We start from the raw sequence: 27,106 nt of genomic DNA, 5'->3' as shown, positions 1-27,106 counted from the left end.
TATGACCAACACTTTTTTAATTTGAGGACTTTTAGCCACTTAATTTTTATCCAATTTCTCACACTGTCCTCAGCAATACTGAGCACTGAAGTCATGTTTGGGTGCTCAGATGATGTCAAGTTTTCAATCAGCCAATAAAGAGTTCTTTCTATAGACATATCTGACTTGAAAAACATTCTTCACATGTGAAATTTTCCTCCAGTACATTATAGGTAGGAACCATAGATTTAGAAAATAGATGACAGACTACAAGAGTCAATCAGGGCTAGACATCAACACTGACCATTATTTACAAATGATGAAATGAAGAGTGCAAAGATGTAACCAAGAAAAAAGTTGAACATAGTGAGAAAGAGATTTAAAGTGAACTAAAGGGAATTGCAAAGTATTTAGAATATATTTAAGTTCAATGGGTTACAGCCCATTTACAGATTAACAGGGTAGTTTCCTTCATCAAAGAAAACAAAATGCATTAATTGCTATTCGTTACCCACCAGTACTGTATTCATAATATACATGTTATTTGGTTTTACAAATCTCAGTTTAAACGTATGTCAATGGTCAATTTTATCCTCATTTGAAAAAGGCCAGAGTGGTGGACATGCGATGCCGCTCCATGTGACGTCACACGGACCTAGATGCTAGACGAGTAGTCAGGAGTTATACATCATCTGAGATTACCAATGCATGCATGAGGCACAGAGCTCAGAGAAACATCTCTAAATAATCACCTATTAAAAATGACTATGGTCGGAAAGTTTCCTAAGTTTGATAATCCTTATTAATGCCAAGTGCAACCTGCTAGCAGCCTACATCAAGGCAGTGCTCACAGCCTTGCACCATCACATGGCGGCAGCCAGAACCAGATTGACATAACACGGGCTTTACCCAGCATTCATACTTAGCTGTCGTGTTTTCGTGCACTTAAAAATTTTTAAATTTCATGTATCGCAAAAAATAGATATCGTCATTTAAAAATCTAAAAGCATGAAATACATATTCCACGAGTAATTATCTATTGATTTAGTCAATAAAAAAATAGGGAGCCACCCTATAATAATTTTGTAGGAAGATTGGCGCATAAAAGGAATTGAAGTAAATTTAAGCAATATTTATACTAAGATCCATGCTCGAATTTCAGATTACTTAAGGAATTTATATATTATATAGCATCCCCAAGAACACCAGAAGAATTTTAAATTCTGTATATTTCCAGTCCACAGGTAACGTAACCCATGGAAGTTTGATGTAGACCAAGATTATACACAATATAGGGTAGAATGCCCTATTGTTGGCACCCCCCCAGTTGTTGGCACTCTTTAATTAACTGTGTGATATTAAGAGACAGAGATGCATTGCATTTTTGATGCTTCTGTATTTAGAAGCAAAGAAGTTTACTTGATATGTGTCAGCGGTTCCGTCCACCTCACACCATTTGAGAAGTGACTGTGGACCATATAACCAAGTGCTGCATTTTCTTTGGAGAAATTGGAGGTTTTCTTAGCGGAAAATTAAGAATGTTACTTCATTTGGATGCGTTTTTTATCTATATCAACCCATTAAATAGTATGAAACTTAGATATTTGTAATGATAGTAATACCTCAATGAGGTTGTTTTTTACTTAGAGCCTGTTATCGTAATTAAAATTGATTTTTAGGGGGTGCCAATTACTGGTATGTAGATATTGTTAAATTCCAGTGATTGGCACTGGGTGCCAAGTATTGGAAATTTCATCAACTACAGTTATATATTTATTTTGTTCGCCAAATGCATCGTACTGCTAGTATAAATGCGTATTTTATATTTTGGCTCATAGAAATGAGTGCAACCAGTACTTGGCATGGGTGCCAATAACTAGAAAAATGGGTGCCAATAATTGGATATAGTCAAATTGATAATTTCAAAGAATTCCAAGCAAAACAATTGATAAGTTATAATGTCAAAGAATTCGAGCAAAATAATCGCGGAAATCCTTTTAAGGGCAATACTCCCGAGAATAAGTGGTATCTTAGCTTTTTACGCAAAAACCCTGAAATTTCTTACCGTTCATTTGAAGGAGTAACTGATGCAAGTGCATGCGTCAGCGATATCCTATATATTTATCAGAGGCTTGTTTAAAACTGTGGAGGATATTCTTAAAGAACAAAACAAGTTTGATATACTCTCTGATCTGAATAGTGAGTTAATTGGCGACTAAACTAATTTCATGTCATGCACTGAAAAGAACTTAGTGCTTGCCCCTCTGGATCAAAAAATGTATATGAAGTTACCCCCACCGTCACGTGAAGGCAACGCTGACCATCATAAGTACCTTTTCATCCTTAGGAAATACGTGTCCTCCGATGGTCATCTACCTTCTACAGAGGATCCCTAATAAAATAGTCCAAAAGGTTCCCAAAAAATGGGGAATAGGGCGCAGTGGCAATGGGTGGATGAGGTCATAAGTGTTTTTTTAAATTTATTGGGAATGTTTTTCATCTTTATCTTTTGGAAAATAAAATCCCATTACCAGTAGTGTTGTTTGTAGATGGCTACAAAACCCATCTGCTATGCCACCGAAGTTCGCTATGCAAAGAATTTCAAATTATTCTAATTGCTCTGTACCAAAATTCCACAAAAATATTGCAACCCGCTGATGTGGCTGCCTTTAGGCCAATAAAGACTAAGTGGAAGGATGCCGTACTCGAATAGACCAAAAACCCTAACGCCGATAAAAAAAGAGGATTTTGTTCCCATTCTTTCAGCCATATTGAACAACATTGACTTGTCTAGAATAGTTCAGAATAGTTTCAGGGCATTAGGTCTATATCCATGGAATGCTAACGCAATAGATTATTCTAAGTGCCTAGGAAAGCGTTCATCCAAAGTCAGTGTGAATATCTCAGTTTTTAAGACGAATCCACTTCCATAAGATGAGTTTTCTTTGATGGTTGGGGAAGAGCAAAGTGAAAATTTTTAAAGTATTCAACAAAATTTGGGAAAAGGAGAGGAATTGAGAGTTCTATATAGATTTTGGGAGCGCAATCAAATTACAATACAAATTGAAGGAGGGTGAGGAAGAAGGAACGGGTGAGAAAGTAATTGAACTTGTACATAACCAGCATAACACAGAAGATACGACTAGCGATAGATTTCTGTGGAGACTGAGATTCTGAAATTCCATTATCTGAAATTGCTGCTGCGCCACACACATTTCAGAACCCCCTTTAGAATCCTCTATTATAGAGGCCGTAGAGCTCATTTCCCCCGTTCACCAACTATTATCTATCACAAAAACATTGTCTAAAGTCTTCCGCCATTGAATCTCATCGTTCACTGGCATTGGAAGAAAAGTCGTTCTCACACCTGAAAGTTGGAAGGAATTTACCAATGGTATACGTAACTCCACTGTGTGGCAAAAGAAGGTAGGAATTGAATGCAGCAGTTGCAAGAATTTGTATCACCTAAATTGAGTCCCAAAAACACACCAAAAGCATCTTCCAGATGATACTGTCTTTAATCTATGTGTTTGTCATGAATGCTATGAGTTTCTAGAGGACAGTACTTCCCAAAGTGATCTATAGATAATTTGAAGAGACAAAACAAATAATAATCTAAACACATAATAAACATGTAAAGTTTTACTTTTTCGGTCCAAAAATAATTTATTTTGAGCGTAAAATCATTAAAACGTAAAATTTTAAAGGTACATCATTGGATTTTCATTTAAAGATATTTAACCACCTCTCACTGTTTTAATATACTTACAGGTAAGATAATGATCGATTCAGTAGCTGAAAAAGGCTATATTTCATTATTATTTTATAACTCAAAAGAAAATGTGCTAAGCAGTGCATGAAAATCTGGTGTGCCAATAACTGGAATACATGGTGCCAATAACTGGATAAAGTGTGCCAATAACTGGGATTATGGTACTTTATAAACAATTATTTTTAGTAAATAGTTGTATGTACAATATAAATCGCTAACATGGGAATACTAAAGCAACATGTCTCTCAGATCTAAGGCAAGTTATAAATAAACTGAACTTGTGATACAACGGTCACAAGAGTTAATTTTCTTCGTCAAGGTCCTTAAAGTGCCAATAACTGGGTAGTTTACCCTATACCAACAATAATATGTTTACTACGTTTGCATAACTGCATACATTGCAGGAAACATTTCACATGGAAAGCTTGTTTGGTTGTTAGGGATTGCTTGTATTTATCATGTTTTTGTCATAGCAGTTGCATGAGATAAGTCTTGTGTTTCTAACAAAAAAGCCATTGACCTCATTTGGTTTGACTTACAAAACTTGCATTCCTAAAATCACACTGCCGTAACACGTTCCTTGCTCATGATGTAACGTCTATGTCATGGCAGTCCACTGCATTACTGAAGATGTAAGGATTACGTTCCACCCTGCGTATTATTTATTAGGTCCAGCGTTATATTCACCCTGAGTGCCAGCCACCGGTATAAGGGTATGGGAGAGGGTCAGTCAAAAGTCTTCGCTTGTTTGCCATGCTGAGAGCTCCGAAAATTTTTCTTTCAATTTTTTCTTTGTTTTGTCTGTTTTACCTCGTTTAGCTCTGCAAGGATGTCTTTGGAGGTGGGTTTTTACAATATATGTATTTCATTATTACTTTCATTTTATAATGCAGAAAATAGTCATTTCTGCTCCCAATTGTTCCTATACCTTTTTTAAAAAATAAAATATTACAAATATTCAACGCCAAATTAAAAAAAAGATCCCTTTGCAGTTGACGAGGAGACGTAAGATACTTGACTATAAGTTATTTTGACTTTCTTAATGAATTTTCACAAAATTTTTAACAAGTATCTATTTAACTGGTCTTACGAGAACGAATGGAAATATTTTCTCTTGATTTTATTTTCATTTTCAGTGTTCATTGACGCTAAGGTGGTTAACTGCTTGCCTAATTTTGGACATACTCCAGGCATTTGTAAATCACTTCTTATGATAAATAATAAATGCTTCCTTTCTCATATATTTAAAGTTTCCAAGTGAATTTCACTTGCTATGATTTTATCATGGAAAAATTTGTTTTTATACCCTGCACTTGAACTAATGCCCATATTTACATAAGCATAGGAAACACATAAGCAATCATGTGAATGTACTCCCCCACGTGCTCCTAATTTCGTGCTATCTGAACTATTATAGCAGAGGGAGTTTTAATTTAAAAAATTTGCATGATCCATGGTACTCTATCATACTCTACATTCCCTTTAATCTATGTCCAAATACCAGATTCATTTCATATCCAGATGTATTGACACCACAGGAATGTACATAATCAAATGTCAAAGGGAACCGTCATCAAATCATTTGAATTGAAAATTTTCACCCTTTCAATGTTTCATTTAGTCATTTTAAATCATTGGAAATTTGGTTAAAAACAGTAAAATTAAATTAACAACCATACCAATTGATTTGAAAGTGAGCATCCTCTTTTTAACTGGCTGACCACATTCTAAGATGTCAAAGTGTTTTTCACAAAGTCTAAATATTTTTTTTTGAATGTTGGCCACTTCCTCCCTCAAGAAGTAGTACGACCTCCCAGAGCTTGTGGTTGCAGGAAAATCTAAGTAGTGATGAAGATGAGAGTGACAGTCAACTCATCAAGCAAAGGGGAGTTAACTTGGATGACTTGCTGACTAAAATTAACAATAAATTGCCAACAGATAGCTGGCAGGGTAAACTTCAAATGTTGACCCTGACCCCTTTATCTTTGTCTAAGAAAACGATTATGAGTTAATTTCATGTTTCAGCCTACACTGTGAGACAGACAAAAAAGTTACTACAATAGAAGGGAATACCTGCTATGCCATCACCATGTGCTGGGAAACCACTTCCAAACTCCACAGTAGAGCTGGTGAAAAAGTTTTATGAGTTTGACAAGAATTCTAGACTGATTCCTGGAGCAAAAGATAAATTTAGTGTTGGTTAGAACGAGTATATGCAGAAGAGGTTGATTTTATGTAACCTCAAGGAACTTTACGTGCTCTTCGAAGAGCAATATCCAAAAGAAAAAATTGGGTTCCCCCAAATTTTGTTCACTTCAGCCAAAATGGTGTGTGATGGCTGGTGCTTCTTGGACTCATTCAGTTTGTGTTTGTGTCATAATTCAAAATGTGAAACTTCTAATTAGTGCCTTGCAATTGAAGGAAACATAAGGAGTTGATGGATATCATCATTTCTAAATTTTGTGAATACGACCCTTCTGATACAGGGAAACATAGGCAGTGGGTTTCCACTGATAGAACCGAACTTCAGTCGTTAACATCATCCATTGATGAACTCTTGGACATTCTATGCCTCAAAATGAATAAAATGATACCACATTATTATTACCATGGATCATGCAGTTTTTTTAAATTAAAACTCCCTCTGCTGGAATAGTTCAGATAGCACGAAATTAGCAGCACGTAGGGGAGTACATTCACATGATTGCTTATGTGTTTCCTACTCTAAGAGCCAGTAGCATACACTATAGTGAGATAATGCATGCTCCAATATTGTTTAATCATGAGTATAAGCTTATATCTCCTCTAAATTGTGTAATATCTATGTGCCTTAAAAAAGAGCCTTTTTTTTCCGTGACCATGAATGAGTATTTTTTTTTACTAAAAGGAACGCCGGACTCATGATTTTTTTCTTCAGGATCTTTGCTCATACATTAATAATAACTTTAAACCGAACCATGAGTCTGTATTCCCATGGCCTTTCCCTGTGGATGCTGACAGTGAAAAATGGTTAAAGCCAGATTTTTTTGTAAACTTAATTTTTTTGCAGCTGAATTACTTCATGCATTGAATATTTAATGATAATCGTGGGATCATTATGGGTCACTTATCTTTAGAAAAAAAATCATGCCTTTTGATCTCACAGGAATACAGTTATGGATGAAAATAAAAATCACCATGTGTTGCACGTTGCGGCACTTCAGGGGTCACGCCCAAATTTCAATTGCTCATATTTCATCAACAATTGAAAATTGGGGGCTAAAATTGTACATAATTTCTATTTATACCAGAATGTATGACCTTGGCAAGTTTTATGAAAATCTGAGTCGGTAGGTGTCATGGCGTGGTTGATTTAAAATGGAATGACCCATGAGACTCATGATTGATTTTTTATGCAATATTTGAAATGCTTACAAGTATGTATTGGGCATTATCCACAACAAAACATGCCTCAGAGAGCAACCTCCCCCAACCCAGTCTCATGCCGCTGAGCTCGGAGAAACTGATCCGGCCCGAGGATATATATGTCCGAGGATGTATACTGAGCAACGTGTGTCCCGAAGCAGAAATTACTAGATGGAAATATTCAACCATGGAAGAATTTCACTATTTTTTGGCCTTAACTATCATACAGAAATTATAATTATCGCCCCTATCCCTTATTATTGAAAAACTAATCCTTTATATGACTTACATTGCTTCCGAAGGCAGAATTCGCGTGATTGATTCATGTCAATTCTCCGATCCCTTCATTTCAACGAAAATCCATCCACATTCTCTCTGACTCCAGTACCCCTCTGATGGACTGCTTATTCACAATTAGCCCCGTAATAGACGCATTCAAGGAAACAATGGACAAAGTAGTGACCCCTTCACCTGACTTCCCCATCCTTACGTTCACTAACATATGCATTAGAGACTCATTACTTGATTTTTTCCATAATATTCGAAATCCTTACAAGCATTTATTTGGCATCCTCCCCAGCAAAATATACCTAAGAGATCAACTTCCACTAACCCAGTCTCATGACGCCAAACTCACAGAAACTGATCCGGTCCGAGGATATATACACCCGAGGATATAAAATGGGCAATGCGTGTCCTGAAGAAAAATTACTAGATGAAAATATTTAACCATATAAGATGGATGGAAGAAGACCCTTTTTGGATTTATTTTTCTCACAAGAATTATCAAAATTTCCTGTATCTCCGATTACTGAAAAGCTCATTCTTAATATGACTTGGATTTCTTCAGGAGAGAGAAGTCGCTTGATCAATTCAAGTCAACTCTCCAAGCCCTTCAAAACAATACGAACGTTCTCTAGCTCTAACATCCATCCGACCAACTGATTATCCAAAATAAGCCCCATTATAGATGCATTCAAGCAAACAATGAAGAAAGTAGTGACCCCCTCACGTGACCTGTGTTTGGAAGAGTCTATGGTTCCATTGAGAGCTAGGCTGGGATATAGCAAATATATGATGGGAAAGCACCTCCAGTACATAATAAAGTTGCACATGCTGACGGAAGCAAAGGGTTTGGCACAGCAGGTCATCGAAACCAAGCAGCTTCCAATTCAGAAGAGTCTGAAAATGGGCATTCGGAGAAGATTGTAAAAAATTGACGGAGAATCATTGTGACTGTGGCCAATCCTTTTACATGGATGACTTTTATAACAGTGCAGCCAGTTCTAGATTCCATCCAAATGGAAAAAATTATGTGACGGGGATATTGCGGTGAGCCAAGAAGGGTATTCATTCCATTGTGCTCTCCCAGGAATTAAAGAAAGGTGAGGTGGTGGAGGCCTTTTCTGAGGATGAAATCTGTTTCCTAAGGTGGAAGGATGAAAGGGAACTGCGGATGATCAGCACTGAATTCAGTGAAAAAAAAAATGACTGAATCCACGGAAAGACAAGCTTGCACACCAAGAAAGCCACTGGCGGTGGTTGAATACAGCAATTACACGAGTGGCATCAAACCTAGGGATCAAATTATGTCTCATCCATCATTTTTAAAGGAGAAATTTTTAATTCATTAAATCTATTTGAAAGGAAATCCATCAAATGGTTAATTCACCTGCTGAACTCACAGTTACTGTGTTACTGAACCATATTTTTTCATTCACAGAAAATTTTTGGAAAATTCCTCTCAACGACTTTCGAATTCAAATTATAGAATATCTAAAGACAATATCTATATCTCAACTGCTTTGAAGAGACAGTCATCCTAGCCCACTTCATCCAAAATCAGGGGACTATCAGTATATTTCCCTGACTATGCAACAGACAAGAAAGACAGAAAAGATGTAAACAGAAAAGGTTTAGGTAGTGCTTCAAGAAGAATGTCCACTAGGACACATCATATTACTGCCCCACCTGCCTGGCTGAGCCTTCATTGTGTCTCGAGTGTTAACAGGAGTATCACAAGATTTTTTTATGCTGAAAATTATTTACAGAGCCCGACAAAATTTTTTTTTAATGCATATCTTTTATATTTTCTAAGTAAATTTGTTTCTTTTATGAAATGATATTATTTGATATAAAGCAATTAGTAAATGAAAAAATCTTCTTCAAATGCTAGTCAAATTCTGATCTGTAAAACGATATGTTTCATTAAAATAATTCTTCGTTTACACAAATTTTCCTTTATATTCATAGACCTATGTATGACATTATACAATCTTTTCCATAGGATATCATTTAGCTCAGTCACATTTTCCATGATGGGGAAGATCACTTTTGCTGGAAACATTTGCAATATTTACTTTAGTGCAATAAAACGTTTAAAATTGTATTTAATTGTATCATTTCCAGATTGAAAACTTAACCCTTTCACTGCGCAAATAAGCTGATGTAAGCTACTGAGGGTTCCTTGCGGCTACTGATGGGCAATAAAAATAAAAAGGGGAATAAAAGATGTCCGCATGACATCCACTTGTCAAATAAGAACTTCTGAGCACACATGGACTCGGAGAGTACTTCAAATCGTCAATAGACAACGGGACCAGGTTAAGCGTAAATTTTAGCTGCATTACTATTTTTATTAGTTTTTTCCAGAAAATGATTAGGTTTGAAAGGGTTTTCGCTGCAGTACTGACAAAGAGCGAAGAAATATGCCTGTGTTGCCAGAAGGTATCACAACTTTGACAGGATACTTAGGAAATTTAAATTTCAAATTTTTAACGAAAGAAGGGTTACTTCTGGAAAAAAATAGTGAAAACGTGTACCCAGCATCACTAATCATAAGATCACGTCGTTAAAATACAAATAAAAAATACAAATTTTTTCCAAAATGTCTGCCACCAAGCATTTTCTCTAAAAAATGGTGAGCAGGGAATGTGTTGAAACGTGGTTTAAGTTCTCGCATTTTGTAAAAGCAAAATAAGCAATCATTGAATACCGTTACCAAACATTTTTAGTAAGGAAAACTAACAAACCGCAAGCTATTTTGAGCATCATATGTAAATTTCAATAATGAATAGATGAATGAACCGCAAGCAATCGAACATAATACAAAATAAAGCAGAAACAACAAAAAAACTCAGATTCAAGGAAAGCATTGCCCAACATGATATTAGACTTTAATCACTTTCAAAACCATAAAAATCCTTTTCACTATCACCACCATCGAAAACAAGAATATTCTATATTATTTCTACTGCATAGATACCTTTTTCTTAACTTATACGGAACCAAACCCTACAAATGAGGTACTAAAATGAACAGAATTTATCAGAGAACATGCGACGGTATATCCTACTTCCTAAATATTGCTATTGTTCATTAAAATTGGTTTTTAAATAATTAAAAAAAAAAAAAAAACAATAACCAGTAAATATTCCTGACGTTAACGGTGCACAAACTGATACATTTGTTCATTTGTAACAATATCTCGCATTCTTTATATAACTTTTATCAAAATGTGGCTGATTCCACAGTCAAGTCTCCTGTTGATACGTAAGTATGAGTCATCATGTGCGTTTAACAGAGGATAGTGTAATTACTTCCAATGCTGTATTTAAAGAGGTCCTCTGACCTCAATTTGTACATGAACATTCCAATTAAATTTGTACATAAGACCCTGCCTATTTTTTCTACATTTTAAAATTAAAAAACGCGCCTATCCCTCTGTGGACCTGCATTGAAAAGAGCGGATGCAGCACGCTTGTGTTGTTATGTTGTTGTTTTTTTAGCAGTCTTCAGTTAATCTTCCTGCAGTCGCCATGTACACATAATTTTTACAGCAGGCGGTGGACCAAAATACCTCGCTGCTGCTCTGTTTCCATGCACTTTGGGGTCGTTTAACACTCCTAGATTATACTGAATTGTATAGTTTTAAAGTTCGTTTCCTGTAGTTATATTTTCCGGGGTGTTTAAAAGAAAAGTTTTAAGCACCGATAACGACATGTGTGTTGGGCGTCAAATGTTGAACGATTAGTGCAATGTTGTACTATGTCCTTATTTTCCGCTCTGAAGGCAGAGCAAGCGCAACTAGTTTCAATTTCTTTTTGACGGGAACGGTGCGGTGTCACAAGGAAACCATCCCAGTTCTCTCCTTTGAGCTATATTTTTTTTGTCAAAAATTTAGTTCTAAGTGATAAAATAAATATGGAAGATGTAGAAAAAGTTATCATTATTTGGGCAAAAAATAGCATTCAGTATTGAAAGTGAACTTGTGTTCTTCACGCGTAAGACACAGGTAACTTTTTAGAGACCAAATTTAGTAAAAAAGAGGGCATCTTATATGCGGTCAAATATGGTAGGTCTTCATAAAAAGAGGTCAACTTCACATTGCTCACTTCAAAATGACACACTTCATCTTTCATCAGCAAAAAAGGGTGAAAAACAAAAGTACCAGGACCTCTATTTTTCAACGAAGCTACCAACTTCAATTCCACCAAAAGAAAAGAGAGACTGTTGATTTCTGCAATGGCTCATATGCAATAGGGTAGTTTCCTTCATCAAAGAAAACGAAAGGCATTGATTGCGATTCGTTACCCACCATTAGTGTATTCATAATACACAAATTATTTGGTTTTTGAAATACCGGTTTAGACGAATGGCAATGGTCAAATTTTATCCTCATTTGAAAAAGGCCAGATTGGCGCCCATGCGATTCCACTCCGCATGACGTCACAGGGACCTAGTTTCTACACGAGAGGATAGGAGTTATACATCGTCTGAGGTTACCAATGCATGCATGAGGCACAGAGCTGAGGGAAACATGTCTTAATAATCACCTATTAAAACTGGCTAAGGTCGGAAAGTTTTCTTCGTTTGATAAGGTATTAATAAACCTTTTTTAAGCCAAGCGCTACCTTTCAGCAAGGTACTCAGCTATCCGCTAGCATCCTGCGATGTATCAGCGCTAAGCCTCGCCTCAAGGTCACCTCACCGGAGGGGAGGGGGAACCAGAAATACGACGTACGGAGATATTTCCCAGCATTCATACTTAAGCCTTTTCATTTTAGTCGCGTTTTCGCGCGCTTGAAAATTTTCACTTTTCATTTAATCGCGAAAAATAGATGTTGTCATTTAAAAATCTAAAAGTGCGAAATACGTACTCCAGGAATAATAATCTTTCGATTAAGGCAATAAAAAAATAATAGGAAACCACCCTATTTTTAAAAATTCTTAGCACTGTTATATTTCTATTGTTTCACTTCTGTGTGTTAGTTTACTATTTTTTACGTTAAGTGTGCAAACATTCATTTATCCTCAATATTAAGCATTACCTATCCCCACAGATTTCATTGCAATTAATTGTACTTTAGACGTAAGGAAGAAAAATCTCTTCGTGTTTGTGGGCAACAAACTTTGATAAATTCAAGAGGTTGATGTGAATAAAGCAAACCTCTGCTAGCTTCAATACTAATGCCTCAATTGAAAATTCATTGGTACTTTATTTATACTGCATAATGACATTAATGCAAGAACATACGGTATTCAGAATATCAATACTACATCCAAGATCGGTTGATATTTATTAGTGGCTTTGTATAGACAACAAAGCGTCTCAAAAGTGGATGGTTTTCTTCATTTTAGACACATAAGCATGATATCGTAATTGTCAATGGTAGCAAATTAAGTTTGATTTTGATGCAGTAACAAAGTAAAAAAAATAAAATATGTGGCTACAATGTCAGTTTATAGCACACCCTAACATCTTCTCAAGACCTAATGTTAGCAGGGAAAATGAATACTTTAGCATGTACAGAATGTAATTCCGTCACTTACCAATTAAAATCCAAGGACGAGCAGTAACTGGGGTTCTCAAAATAACATGGATGCAGAATGCGATTATTTGACTGGGTAATGCCTTAAAAAGAAAGATCAACGGATTAAGCAATTGACAAAAATTGTAGTCTATCCTAAGGGTAGCAGTTGATTTGAAAATTCTGCTGGATTATCAGATTAATTATAACAGAACAATATTGTTCTTAGCTGCCGACAGCTTTATTAATTATAAATTATATTTTAATACCCCAATTTCATTTTAATATGCTAAATTTACCAAAAATCACGCATAAAAAATCTTAAATCTTTCATGGAACAAGAAAGAACTACAAATTTTGCACAAGCTCCTTTGCTAAGACCCATGTAGCTGGCAGTACACACAGTCATTCAATCATGCGTTCCTTCATATCCACAAGGTCACACCATTATTGTGCATACAAACCATAAATTTATCCAATGTTTATCACAAATAATTATAAAAAACTTAAATAATAATATTTTACTTGATCAAAGTAGTTCTATGCATTATAAAATGATAATAATATGAAGTGGATTGGGAGCCACTTTGGTAAAACTGTATCAGCGTACCTCATCAAATAGGACATATATTACAAATAAATTAATGCAAGAAAATATGCACAATATGATAACAGAACTCTGCATTGGCATGCTCTAAAAAAATACAAGAAAACAGACAAATAGTTATTGCAGCATTGCAAGGTGGGAATGGAAGGGTGAAGAGAAAAACATCTTAATATTTTATAAAATACATATAACACCAGATTCGAGTAAAAGTAATAAAAAAATTGAGAGGTTGGACAGAAAATAAGCTTTCTAAAACAAAAGCACACAGATAAAATATGTACACAATTTATTTTCCTAAATTCGCAATATATAGACACAAATATCATGAATTAAATCCAATTGAGAGACTGGTCGAATTTTCATAGAGTGAACATGAATCTCTGTGCATAGAAGTTAGAATCAGTCAACCTTAACCCTCAATTATTTCAAGTTGAAAAACAAAGTTCGTGACAGAAAGACCGTTGACAAATTTAGGCGTATGCATACAGCTTCGTTCAGATGCTCGAGAAGTGGACTTTCGTATTAGGTCAATCTAAACCGAAATATGTACGATACAGCATTGTGTAAGTTAACAGAAAACTATCCAAACACACAGCTATCAACGTTCAAAACACGGTCAACATGCTTAGATATATTTTTTTCGTTTTTGTTACCACTTCTCAAAAATTTTAATCGTCATATGACTTCATAAACATCGAAATTATAAACGGAATAGTCAATTTTAAAAACTTCTGGTCGTTAGCGATGGCAACATTCAGTTGCATTTTTCAGCAGTATAAGTTTCTGATTTGAAATTCACGCTCATTTTATGCTCACGGTCGTTACGCAAACACTATACATTCCCAAGATATAAAAACATTGTAAATATTTAATGCTTGATTGGCGAGGGTTAAAATATTACCGATACTCCAGCAGAGACGAATAGGTGGCTGGATTCGTTAAGAGATGCATTTATTACACAGGATAGTTCCAGCATAAAAAAGATATAAGATCACGAAGGAAATGTGCATGGCGAAATAACATACATACAAGGGAACGACATCCTTGGGCGATTACGAATGAGCCACACAACGCATGTTTGTATACAATAGTCTATAAACATTTTGGACTTAGCTATTCACAACAAGAATGTAACCCAAATAAATTAAAAAACCGCATGCATGATGTAACTGTGAGGTGCCGATAAGAAATTATGCTTTTGTATTAGATTCAGCAGTACCACTTGGCAATTATAGCAAGTGTGTAATAGATATATTTTTATATACTAATTTATAACAACAGGAAGTGACACATTTTTCCCCGCTAACAATGAGAATGTGACACACGAATAAGATTCGGTAACTAGCACATGGGAATACAAGATTACAAAATAATTTAATCAAAAAAACGACAAGACTTCCATTACCATTACCTCTTCAGTGCTTGTGCGTGGGTTAGCTTAAATTATTTCGCTCAAAGACAAGAACAACAAAATAATATAAACACATTAAATACACAAGAACAAGAAATCTACTAACCTAGATTTGAATGACGTCCTGCATCATTTCTTACCTTATCTATATGCAGTATTTCAACTTGAAGATGCAGTCTCTGAACCAAATAGCTATGCCCTCGTTTCGTACCAAAAAAATCAATAACATTTTTACACTTTTGAAGACAAAGCCTTCACATTTTACGCATACAGCTATCTCTCACACCATTAACTATTAAAACTGAGTTCGAAAGAATATCCATGAGGAATTTTGATTAATTGAGAACTGCAATACCTCACACAAGTTGAACAGCTACCCTATGCATTTACACCAACGGAAAAAGCGACTCATACATGTTGGCGAAAGAGAAAATCGAAATGCGCCTAGACTCGACACTATCGACTCAGAAGTCGAAAAGATCGACTCAAAGGTGAGGTATCGCCTGATCGATTGTAAAAGCCGCGCGGCGGTCATTACGGTTGGGAAATAAGGTGCTGTGAGGTAACTTGGACACCGTTTTTCAATGTAATAGTACAATATCATTTTCAAATACTTTTTTTGTACAGATAACCCCAGTGAATGGCTGACAAAAAACATGTTATGATTTATCAACAATTAAACTAGCACATCACGCACAGAATGTGATTTCTACCAGTTAGCAATATTTTATATTAATATTATTTTCAGGTCTCAGTTGGCCCCAGTGACCTCACGACTTAAGGCCTAGTTACACGGTACATTATTTTTTACATTTACATTATTACACGGATTCTGTATTTTTTTCTGAATGGTTATGGACAAGATCCACGATTAGGTGATTCCACGCTACCCGGTCAACACAACAACTATGGCTTCACTGTGGCCGGATTGTGGTTTACTTGTGGCAACTATGGCTAGCCACAGATTGCCATATTATGGCCAGACTGTGGTTGCCATGCATAACTATGGCCACACTGCGGATCGTCTCAGGAACGCCACAGATTTGCAAACCAAACATTTGTAAACATAAGCATATTACGGTTGCTATTGATACAGGTTGGTTGGTAAGTTATTAAAATGGAAGTTGGTTGATTCCATGGATATAACGAAAGTGTTTTATCCACATTATGGCAGGCCACACTTTGGCCGGGGGTCAAATTTGAACCGTTAACCGGGGGTTTAAATTAATATGGGGCCATAATGCCAACCCGCTATGGCCACAACTGTTGTGTCGACTGGGTATTTATTTCGGACAAGTTTTCAAACATTTTTTCCCTTTTTCTTCTAATCCTTCCTATAAAAAATATTTTTCCTCGTAAAAATTTTTCACCAGATCAAGCTTCAATCGAGGGAAATCACTTCCAAACTCCACAGTAGATCTACTGTGGAGTTTGGAAGTGATTTCCCAGCACATGGTGATGGCATAGCAGGTATTCCCTTCTCATGAAGTAACTGTTTTGCCTGTCTCACAGTGTAGTCTGAAACATGAAATTCACTCATAATCCTTTTCCTAGACCAAAGTAAAGGGGCCAGGGTCAACATTTGAAGTTTACCCTGCCAGCTAACTGTTGGCAAGTTATTCTTAATTTTAGTCTGCAGATCATTCAATTTGGCTTTCTTTCGCTTGATGAGTTGACTGTCACTCTCATCTTCATCACTACTTAGATTTTCCAGAGATGGATTCACTAATTTCAATGCACCAGACAAGGTGATGCTTGGACTGTGTTATCTTTCCTTTTCCATACGAGCATCTACTGTGAGCAGACAAAGAATGTAATTTCAAAGGAGAGCAGTCTAAAGCCTCCAAACTGCAGTTTACTTCATCTTATTATCTATCACTTTCCACCAAAGACTTAACTGATGTAAGTTCTTTACCGCTTTCATCAATGCCATTGGAAACAACTTCACTTTTACAAATTTTTGAAATCCTCTTGTTACACCTACAGCAAATTTTCCCTCCAGGCTTCACCAGGATGCCCACTGCTCTCACAGACTTACACTTTTTTTTAGAGGTATGGTCCTCAGAAATTTCCTCACAGGACCTTTATGAATGGCAAAGAGGTAGGGGAGGGTGGGGCACAGTGAAACATGGGGCAGGGTGAAACAATTCAAATTTCCCTCCTCCTGACAATTCTATGAATTAGTGCTCTCTGTGTTATATTAAGGAACTAACACCACAACAGCTGCTGCAGTCTCATGGCTTGTGCTCTTCTAGTCTCCTGTTGATGGATCAAAACCTATTTTAAGGTGAGAAAAGTAAATAATTCCAAAGAATTATTTCACACTGACAAACTTTTCCTTTTCATGGGAAATCTTAACTTATCATTGTATTTACTGTTACCATTTCTTAAGTTTTGGAGACCACCAAACATATTTCTATATCTTCATTTGTTTTCATGCAGTAAGTTTATTTATTCAAGATGGCCTGGTGGGGCACACTGAAACAAGATAAATGGGGCACAGTGAAACATGTTTCACTGTGCCCCATGTCTCATTTAGGAAGAACTATTTGACTTGAAATATGCAGTGTGGATTACTATAGTAATTATTATTGTTATTCTGATGGAATTTCATTATTTTCAGAATAAAGATTCCAAAAATGAGGAATAGAATAAGAAAGAGCCATATTGGATCCTTCACAGATGGTGAAATGCGCGCTGCAGTTCATCTTGTTCTGCATGAAAACTATTCAATCAGGAAAGCAGCCAAAGAATGTAATGTCAATTATGTAACACTCAGTCGGTATGTTTATTTGTTTTTTGCATGTGAACATCTTGTAACATTGAAAGTTTTCTGAAAATTTTTTTAAATTTCAAATAAACAGTAAACGTAAACTGACATTCAAATTTTCCAAATAATAATTTTGAAAAGATTCTTTTCAGGTATGTGAGTAAGCAAAAAAAGGCTAGTGATGAAGGGACTGGTGAACATGTTCGCATGACACCAAAATATCAATCCAGATTGATTTTTACAGCTGAACAAGAAAAGTGCTTGGCTGACTATTTGATAACATGCTCAAAACTCTGTTATGGTCAGTCGACTCGTAACACTCGAGAGCTAGCTTATGAAATGGCAGTGGTGAACTCTATACAAGTGCCAAAAAACTGGCATGATGACTCTGCTGCAGGTTTAGACTGGCTACGATTGTTCTTGAAGCGAAATCCAAATTTAAGCATTCGGCAGCCTGAAAACTGTTCTCTTTCTCGTTGCACATCATTTAATGCACACACAGTGAAAACATTTTTTGACAATCTTGGTGCAGCCTTAAGACGTTCAGAATGTTTTGGTGATGGTTCCAGAATATGGAATCTAGATGAAACTGGTACCTCAACAGTCGTAAATAAGTCTGCCAAGGTGATTGCAGAAAAGGGATCCAAAGGGGTAAATAATGTAACAGCAGGTGAAAGGGGAACTCTAGTTACTACATGCTGTTTTGTGAGTGCATCCGGAAACACCATACCCCCTGCATTTGTTTTCCCAAGGGTCAAGTTCAGTGATCATATGTTGATCAATGCCCCTCCTGGCTCTCTTGGACTGACATCGAAAAGTGGTTGGATGACAGCAGAAATATTTCCTGAAGTTATTAAGCACTTCATCAAACATACAAAAACAAGTAAAGAAGACCCTACACTGCTAATAATGGATAATCACCAAAGCCATATTAGTATACAAGTAATAGATTTGGCAAAAGAGTATGGCATAATGATTGTGACTCTTCCACCTCATTGCAGTGCCAAATTACAGCCCTTGGATGTTTCCTGTTATGCTCCATTTAAGACCTATTATGCCGCAGCAGTTGATTCCTGGAACAAAAGCAATCCAGGTAAAGCTCTTTCCATCTACCATATTGCAGGATGCGTCAATTTTGCCCATCAAAAGGCTATGACTCCAGCTACTATTATTAATGGATTCAAAAAAACTGGAATATATCCATATAATAGGCACATTTTCACCGAGGCAGATTTCTTGAGTAGTTCTGTAACAGACCAGCCTTCTCCTGAAACTGAAGAGTGTGACTTATTGAGCCAAGAATTAAGAGCAACTGCAAGTACTTCCAGTTTAAACAATGGTCAAGGTGAAGATAAAAGAACTTTTCAAAGTCCTGCTCAGTTCAAGGGCTATCCTAAAGCCGCTCCAAGGAAAAATTCAACCAGGAAAAGAGAACCAGGCAAAAGTATGATCATAACAGACACACCAGAAAAAATCCGTATGATGGAAAAGAAAAATACAGCTATAGGAAAAAAAACTTCTGAGGCAACTAAATCATGCAGAAGTTTATTTAATGCCAATGTTGCCATTGATAACTGTGAGGGGCCCCATCAAAATTCAGACACCACGTCAGAGGGAGGACTTTCAAACCCCTTGGAAGGTAATGAGGATATTTTAGAAGGTTTTGGAAATAAAGTAGGTACAGTAAAAGTTGGTGATTATGTTTTGATTGAGTTTTCATCGAAGAAAAAATTCTACTATGTAGGTAGAATAATTAAAGAAGCAAGAAAACACAATGGCGCTGAAGTTACATATTTACGAAAAAGTTCCAAAGTGCCAAATTCATTTTTTTTCCCACATATTGAAGATATAGCATCTGTCAGCATGAAAGACATTAAATTAGTTTTACCACCTCCTTCTTATCGCAAAGGAACTGCAAGAATGAAAAGGTTTATTTCATTTAAAATTTCATTTGCCAATTTAGATGTTCGTTAAGCTTCTAATTATCACTGACTAAGGTGCAGTTTGTTTCATGTTTTTTAATCCATTACTGTATTCATGCATTGTGAGTTTCATTCTAGTGAAAATATTGCCAAAGGTAAAAATAAATGGTATTATAAAATCTGAAAAAATGTGTTTCACTGTGCCCCATAAGTAAAAAAGGCCCTGTTTCACTGTGCCCCACACATGGGGCACAGTGAAACAATTGACATATCACTACAAAAATTGATGTAAATCCATTGCTTTTTTAAATAATTCCATTTTTTAAAGTAGGAATAGTGAAGAAAATGACAAGCACCATTTATATATTTTCATTGTTATTTTATTTTCAAAAGCAATGTTTTTATAGGCAAAATAATAATTTTTGTTTCACTGTGCCCCACCCTCCCCTACAGCATTTAAGCTGATAACACTTGTATTTCTTTAAGTAGCAATGAAGATGATGAGAGCACACAGTCAATGGTGGTGAAATAGGAATATTGCACTGCAGGGCAATGAAATTTCTGTCCACTTCTGGTAGTTCCTCGAAATAGAAGGTTTGGGCTGTGTTTGTGTAGCTCTTTTTGTGAAATTGAGAACTGAGTTCTCGCACAATGATACCTCTGACATGGCAAGACAGACCTCAATACAAATGAGATGTTAAAATGTAAGCCTGGCTATCAGTCACACAAACATGAGTTACTTAGTCTGAAATTCAACCAGGATATCACTTAGGCAGCACCATATGACGGAGGAATGAATTAACTTCACTAAGACTGAAATTGCTCTCTTCTGATTTTACATTTTATACCATACTATTCAGTTAGGTTAAGAGATGGAAGAGATAGCCCAGTAGGAATAGTCCTGAAAGCACGAAATTAGCAGTATGTGGGGGAGTACACTCACATGATTACTTATGTGTTTCCTACTCTAAGAGCCAGTAGCATATGCTATGGTGAGATAATGCATGATACAATATTGTTTAATCATGAGTATTAGCTTATATCTCCTCTAAATTGTGTAATTTCTAGGTGCCTTGAAAAAGAGCCATTTTTTTCCGGTGAACATGAACAAGTATTTTTTTTTACTAAAAGGAATGCCGGACTCACGATTTTTTTCATCAGGATCTTTGCTCATACATTAGTGATGACTTTAAACTGAACCAGGAGTCTGTACTCGCATGGCCTTTCCCTGTGGATGCTGATGATGAAAAATAGTGCAAGGGAGATTATTTAAGTAAACCTTATTTTTTTGCAGCTGAATAACTTCATGCAGTGAATATTTAATGATAATCGTGGGATCATTATGGACCACTTATCTTTGGAAAAAAATCATGACTTTTCATCTCACAGGAATGGAGTTATGGATGAAAATAAAAATCACCAAGTGTTGCACGTTGCGGCACTTTAGGGGTCACGCCTAAATTTCAATTGCTCATATTTCATTAACAATTGACATTTGGAAGCTAAAATTGCACACAATTTCTAAATATACCGGAATGTATGACCATGGCAAGTTTCATGAAAATCCGAGGCTGTGGGTATCATGGCCTGGTTGATTTGAAATGGAATGACCCTATTGCAACCTTTCACCCACCAGTAATGTCGTGGAACAGAGCACAAGTGCACTCCATGGACACATTGATTCATTTGGTGAGTGAAAGGCTGTATCTTTTTGACCCGAGGAACCCCTTGTAGAGAAGCAAGGGGAAGAGGATATCCAGGTTCTGAGAGATTGCGGAGGAGATGAGTCCATTAAGATAGATATTGTTAGGCATTTTCATTCTCCTTTGATTACTGTAGATAACATTGGTGTGATCACTGCTAATGTATTCTACGTTGAACTTATTGTTCTTAGATTAAAATATAGATGAGAGGCGATTTCATAACTGTAATTTTCAGAGGCAATACCATTGCCGATGACTGGAAAAATAAATACTATTCACAGAGGACAACGTACTTAGCGGAGAGGAGGAAGGTGGCATCCTTAAAAAAAATGGATTAGAGTCATGATTTTTTTTCTAATGCTAAGTGGTCCATAATGATCCCAATATTATCATTAGATATTCACTGCATGAAGTAATTCAGCTGCAAAAATCTAAGTATGTATACTGGAATATTTCCTAAACAATTAAAAACTGCAATAGTGATACCAATTTTTAAAAAAGGTGATAAAATGAACGTAAATAATTACAGACCAATATCCCTATTATCTGAATTTGCTAAAATAATAGAAAAAGTTGTTTAAGTCAGACTTCTTAAATTTCTAAATCAGCATAGTTTTTTCAATAAAAACCAATTTGGATTTATGAGTGGTAAGAGTACAGAATATGCATTATTAAAATTCTGTTCAGAGCTGAACGACGGACTGAATAAGAACTGTAGAGTTGCTGGCTTATTTGTAGACATTACCAAAGCCTTCGACTCCATTAATCATAACATACTAATGAATCGATTATGGGAAATTAGCAGTAGGTTGGGGAGTACATTGACATGATTGCCTTTGTGTTTCCTACTCTAAGAGCTAGTAGCATACACTATAGTGAGATATTGCATGATCCAATATTGTTTAATCATGAGTATTAGCTTATATCTCCTCTGAATTGTGTAATTTCTAGGTGCCTTGAAAAAGAGCCATTTTTTCCTGTGAACATGAACGAGTTTTTTATTTTAATAAAAGGAACGCCAGACTCACAATTTTTTTTCATCAGGATCTTTGCTCATACATTAATAATTACTATAAACTAAACCAGGAGTCGGTACTCGCATGGCCTTTCCCTGTGGATGCTGATATAAAAAGTAGTGCAAGGGAGATTTTTTTGTAAGCTTTATTTTTTTGCAGCTGAATTACTTCATGCAGTGAATATTTAATGATAATATTGGGATCATTATGGACCACTTAGCATTAGAAAAAAATCATGCCTTTTCATCTCACAGGAATGGAGTAATGGATGAAAATAAAAATCACCATGTGTTGCACTTTGCGGTACTTTAGGGGTCACGCCCAAATTTCAATTGCTCATATTTCATTAACAATTGACATTTGGAAGCTAAAATTGCACACAATTTCTAAATATACCGGAATGTATGACCATGGCAAGTTTCATGAAAATCCGAGGCGGTGGGTGTCATGGCCTGGTTGATTTGAAATGGAATGACCCTATTGCAATCTTTCGCCCATCAGTAATGTCGTGGAACAGAGCACAAGTGCACTCCATGGACACATTGATTCATTTGGTGAGTGAAAGGCTGTATCTTTTTGACCCGAGGAACCCCTTGTAGAAAAACAAGGGGAAAAGGATATCCAGGTTCTGAGAGATTGCGGAGGAGATGAGTCCATTAAGATGGATATTGTTAGGCATTTTCATTCTCCTTTGATTACTGTAGATAACATTGGTGTGATCACTGCTAATGTATTCTACGTTGAACTTATTGTGCTTAGATTAAAATATAGATGAGAGGCGATTTCATAACTGTAATTTTCAGAGGCAATACCATTGCCGATGACTGGAAAAATAAATACTATTCACAGAGGACAACGTACTTGGCGGAGAGGAGGAAGGTAGCATCCTTAAAAAAAATGGATTAGGGGTGTAATCTGTGAATACGTAGTATTTACCAATAAAATTGTTACTGCTTACCTTGATAAATTGATAACATTTTAGGATAAATGATACTTTGGTTATTGCAATAACCAAAGTATAATTTATCCTAAGGGTCATTCCATTTCAAATCAACCAGGCCATGACACCCATCGACTCGGATTATCAGGAAACTTACCACGGTCATACATTTTGGTATGATCAGAAGTTGTGTGCAATTTTAGCCTCCAATTGTCATTTGTTAATGAAATATGAGCAATTGAAATTTGGGTGTGACCCCTAAAGTGCCGCAACGTGCAACACATGGTGATTTTTATTTTCATCCATAACTCCATTCCTGTGAGATGAAGAGTCATGATTTTTTTTCTAATGCTAAGTGGTCCATAATGATCCCAATATTATCATTAGATATTCACTGCATGAAGTAATTCAGCTGCAAAAAAATAAAGTTTACAAAAAAATCTCCCTTGCACTATTTTTCATTATCAGCATCCACAGGGAAAGGCCATGCGAGTACAGACTCCTGGTTTAGTTTAAAGTAATTACTAATGTATTAGCAAAGATCCTGATGAAAAAAAATTGTGAGTCTGGCGTTCCTTTTATTAAAATAAAATACTAGTTCATGTTCACAGGAAAAAATGGCTCTTTTTCAAGGCACCTAGAAATTACACAATTTAGAGGAGATATAAGCTAATACTCATGATTAAACAATGTTGGATCATGCATTATCTCACTATAGCGTATGCTACTGGCTCTTAGAGTAGGAAACACAAAGGCAATCATGTCAATGTACTCCCCAACCTACTGCTAATTTCGTGCTATCAGGACTATTCCTATTAAGCTGTATCTTCCATGAGTAATGGGTAACTGAATAGTATGGTATAAAATGTAAAGCCAGAAGAGAGCCATCAGAAAGTTTTCCAATTTCAGTCTACGTGAAGTTAATTAATTTCTCATTCATATGGTGCTGTCTTAGTGATATCCTGGTTGAATTTCAGACTAAGTAACTCATGTTATTGTGACTGATAGCTAGGCTTAAATTGTAACATCTATTTTCACATTGAGGTCTGTCATGCCATGTCAGAGATAGCATTGTATGGTGTTGGCAAAGAACACAGTTCTGAATGGCACATAAAGAAACCAAACTTTTGATTTCAAGGAACTACCAGAAGAGGACAGAGAATCAATTGCCCTGCTCTGCAATATTCCTATTTCATCACTGTTGACTTGTGTGATAATAATGAAGAAGCAGTTCATCATTATGTCACGTTTCCACTCCATCTCGCCTGAAACCTCAGATTATATTGACTTGTGTGCTCTCATCATCTTCATTGCTACTTAAAGAAATGCAAGTGTTACCAGCTTAAATGCTGTACCCTTTTGCCATAGATAAAGGTCCTGTGAGGACCACACCTCTAAAAAAAATTCTAAGCCTATGTGAGCAGCGGGCATCCTGGTGAAGCCTGGAGAAAAATTTTGCTGTAAGTGTGACAAGAGGATTTCCAAAATTTGTAAAATGAAGTTGTTTCCAATGGCAGTAAAGAAAGGAAGAGAGAACTTACATCTTGGAGGCTTTAGACTGCTCTCCTTTGAAATTTCATTCTTTGTCTTCTCACAGTAGACACTCATACGGAAAAGGAAAGATAACACAGGCTAAGCATTACCCTGTTTCTAAAATGTCTGGTGCATTGAAATTAGTGAATCCATCCCTGGAAAATATAAGTAGTAATGAAGATGAGAGTGAAAGTCAACTCATCAAGCGAAAGGAAGCCAACTTGGATGGCCTGCTGACTACAATAAAGACTGATTGCCAACAGTTAGTTGGCAGGGTAAAATTCAAATGCTGACCCTGGCCCCTTTATCTTGGTCCAGGAAAAGGATAATTAGTGAATTTCATGTTTTAGACTACACTGTGAGACAGTCAAAAAAGTCACTTGATGAGAAGGGATTTCCTGCTATGCCATCACCATGTGCTGGGAAACCGCGTCTAAACTCCACGGAAGAGCTGAAGAAAAATTTTTACCAGCTTGACAAGAATCCTAGACAGATTTCTGGAGTCAAAGATAAAGTCAGTGTGAGTAAGAATGAGTAGGTATATGTAGAAGAGGTTGAGCTTATATAACCTGAAGAAACTTTATGTGCTCTTCAAAGAGCAATATCCTCAAGAAAAAATTGGGTTCTCCAAATTTTGTTCACTTCAGCCAAAATGGTGTGTGATGGCTGGTGCTTCTAGGACTCATTCAGTTTGTGTTTGTGTCATACATCAAAATGTGAAACTGCTAATTAGTGCCTTGCAATTGAAAGAATCATAAGAAGTTAATTGCTATCATCAACTGTGACAAAAACAATTCAGATTGTATGCTCAGAAAATGTTTTTACTGTCCAGATCCTTCCAGGCTAAAGGATATCATCATTTCTAAATTTTGTGAATATGACCCTTCTGATACCGTGAAATATAGGCAGTGGGTTTCCACTGATAGAACAGAACTTCAGTTGTATATATCATCCATTGATGAATTCTTGGACATTCTATGCCTCAAAATGAATAAAATGATACCACATTATTACGTGACCTAAGAACAATCCTCGTTTTTTAAAATAAGATAAGAAACCCTCAGTAATGAAAAAGCAGTTATCGTTATGGAATTTAGCGATAAATTTTCATTTTTAATTCAGGATGAAGTTCAAACTATCAATGGACCAATCTATCATGCATCATACACCCTTGATTGATTTACCAGAAGAAAAATGGTGCACTCACTACCTCATCTCATTGTTTCATATCTGATGACCTTAACTATAATGTGGCCTTGGTTATGGAAGTGCAATGTCACCTGATAAAATTTTTTAAGAGAATTTCGCCTATGATCCAAGAGGTTCAGTACTTCACACATGGATGTGCAGGGCAATATAAAAACTGCAAGTCTTTTATAAATTTATGTCATTATTATAGTGACTATGGAATGAATGCAACCTGGTCTATTTTTCCACAAGCCATGGAGAGTCCTCTTGTGATGGTATAGGTGGTACCATTAAAGGAATGGCACAGCAAATAACAAACAGCATCGGGATACATGAATTCTGTAGAGATAATATGAAAAACATCAAAATCCATTACATTTAGTTTAGTGATGTGGCTGGGTCACGTAGTAAACTTCTTGAAAGATCCACCAAGGCAAAAACAATTCCAGGAACAAGAGATTTACATCACTTTTGTGCCTTTATCGGATAGAAAAGTCGCTGCAAAGTTCACTGGCCTGGATGATGAGTACAGCATTATATTTGATTTTTGTTCTGAAACAGTGGATTTCCCAGGTAATTTGGCTGTTGGTTCACATACAGTGTGCATTTATAGCAAGCAGTGGTACATTGGAGCAATGAAAGCTTTCAACCATGAAGATGGTGATATTTCAGTTAAAATCATGGCACCTAAAGGGCCCTCACCTTCACTCTCTTGGCCAGAGAGATATGATGTTTGCTGGTGCCACAAGGGCACTTATTGTGTGTACTTTATTCTCATGCAACCACAAGCTCTAGGAGGTCATACTACTTCTTGAGGGAGGAAGTGGACAACAGAAAAAAAAATATTTAGACTTTGTGAAAAACAATGAAACATCTTAGAATGTGGTCAGCCAGTTAAAAAGAGAAGGCTCACTTTCAAATCAATTCGTAAGGTCATTAATTTAATTTTACTGTTTTTGCCTTAATTTCCAATGATATAGAATGACTAAATGAAACATTGAAAATAAGCATTAGGATGAAGTACCTCAGAAATTTCTCAATTCAAATGAT

At 36.1% G+C, this 27,106-nt stretch overlaps 2 protein-coding genes across 5 annotated transcripts in view; one reads left to right on the top strand and one right to left on the bottom strand.

Annotated features, from left to right (window-relative positions):
* Positions 1-15,367, bottom strand: part of LOC124172182 (zinc finger protein 112-like) — a 55,333-nt gene extending 39,966 nt beyond the window's left edge. Inside the window, exons 1-2 of one of the 3 annotated variants that reach the window (XM_046551597.1) lie at positions 15,091-15,367; positions 12,989-13,070 (exon numbers count right to left, since the gene is read on the bottom strand). The gene's annotated coding sequence lies outside the window, so the exon portion shown is untranslated. The remainder of the gene's footprint in view (positions 1-12,988; positions 13,071-15,090) is intronic. The other 2 variants (XM_046551596.1, XM_046551598.1) reach the window with 2 other exon arrangements.
* Positions 15,368-17,091: 1,724 nt separating this feature from the next.
* Positions 17,092-19,847, top strand: LOC124172345. Of its 2 annotated transcripts, XM_046551792.1 has the most exons (3): positions 17,092-17,271; positions 17,608-17,766; positions 17,907-19,847. In XM_046551792.1, the coding sequence occupies exons 2-3, from the start codon at positions 17,624-17,626 to the stop codon at positions 19,726-19,728; spliced, it is 1,965 nt and encodes a 654-aa protein (XP_046407748.1). In that variant the 5' UTR covers positions 17,092-17,271; positions 17,608-17,623; the 3' UTR covers positions 19,729-19,847. The 2 variants fall into 2 exon arrangements, with proteins under 2 accessions (XP_046407748.1, XP_046407749.1); XM_046551793.1 differs by lacking the exon at positions 17,092-17,271 and having other exon boundaries at positions 17,676-17,766; positions 17,896-19,847.
* The last annotated feature ends 7,259 nt before the right edge of the window (positions 19,848-27,106 follow it).

Source organism: Ischnura elegans (genome assembly GCF_921293095.1).
Source record: "Ischnura elegans chromosome 13 unlocalized genomic scaffold, ioIscEleg1.1 SUPER_13_unloc_1, whole genome shotgun sequence".
Taxonomy (NCBI): Eukaryota; Metazoa; Arthropoda; class Insecta; order Odonata; family Coenagrionidae; genus Ischnura; species Ischnura elegans.
This window is presented reverse-complemented; position numbering and strand designations above follow the sequence as displayed.

Coding starts and splice junctions, on each gene's coding strand:
- LOC124172345 (XM_046551792.1), top strand. CDS start 17,624: ATGAGGAATAGAATAAGAAAGAGCCATATTGGATCCTTCACAGATGGT. Junction 17,767..17,906: donor AATTATGTAACACTCAGTCG/GTATGTTTATTT, acceptor GATTCTTTTCAG/GTATGTGAGTAAGCAAAAAA.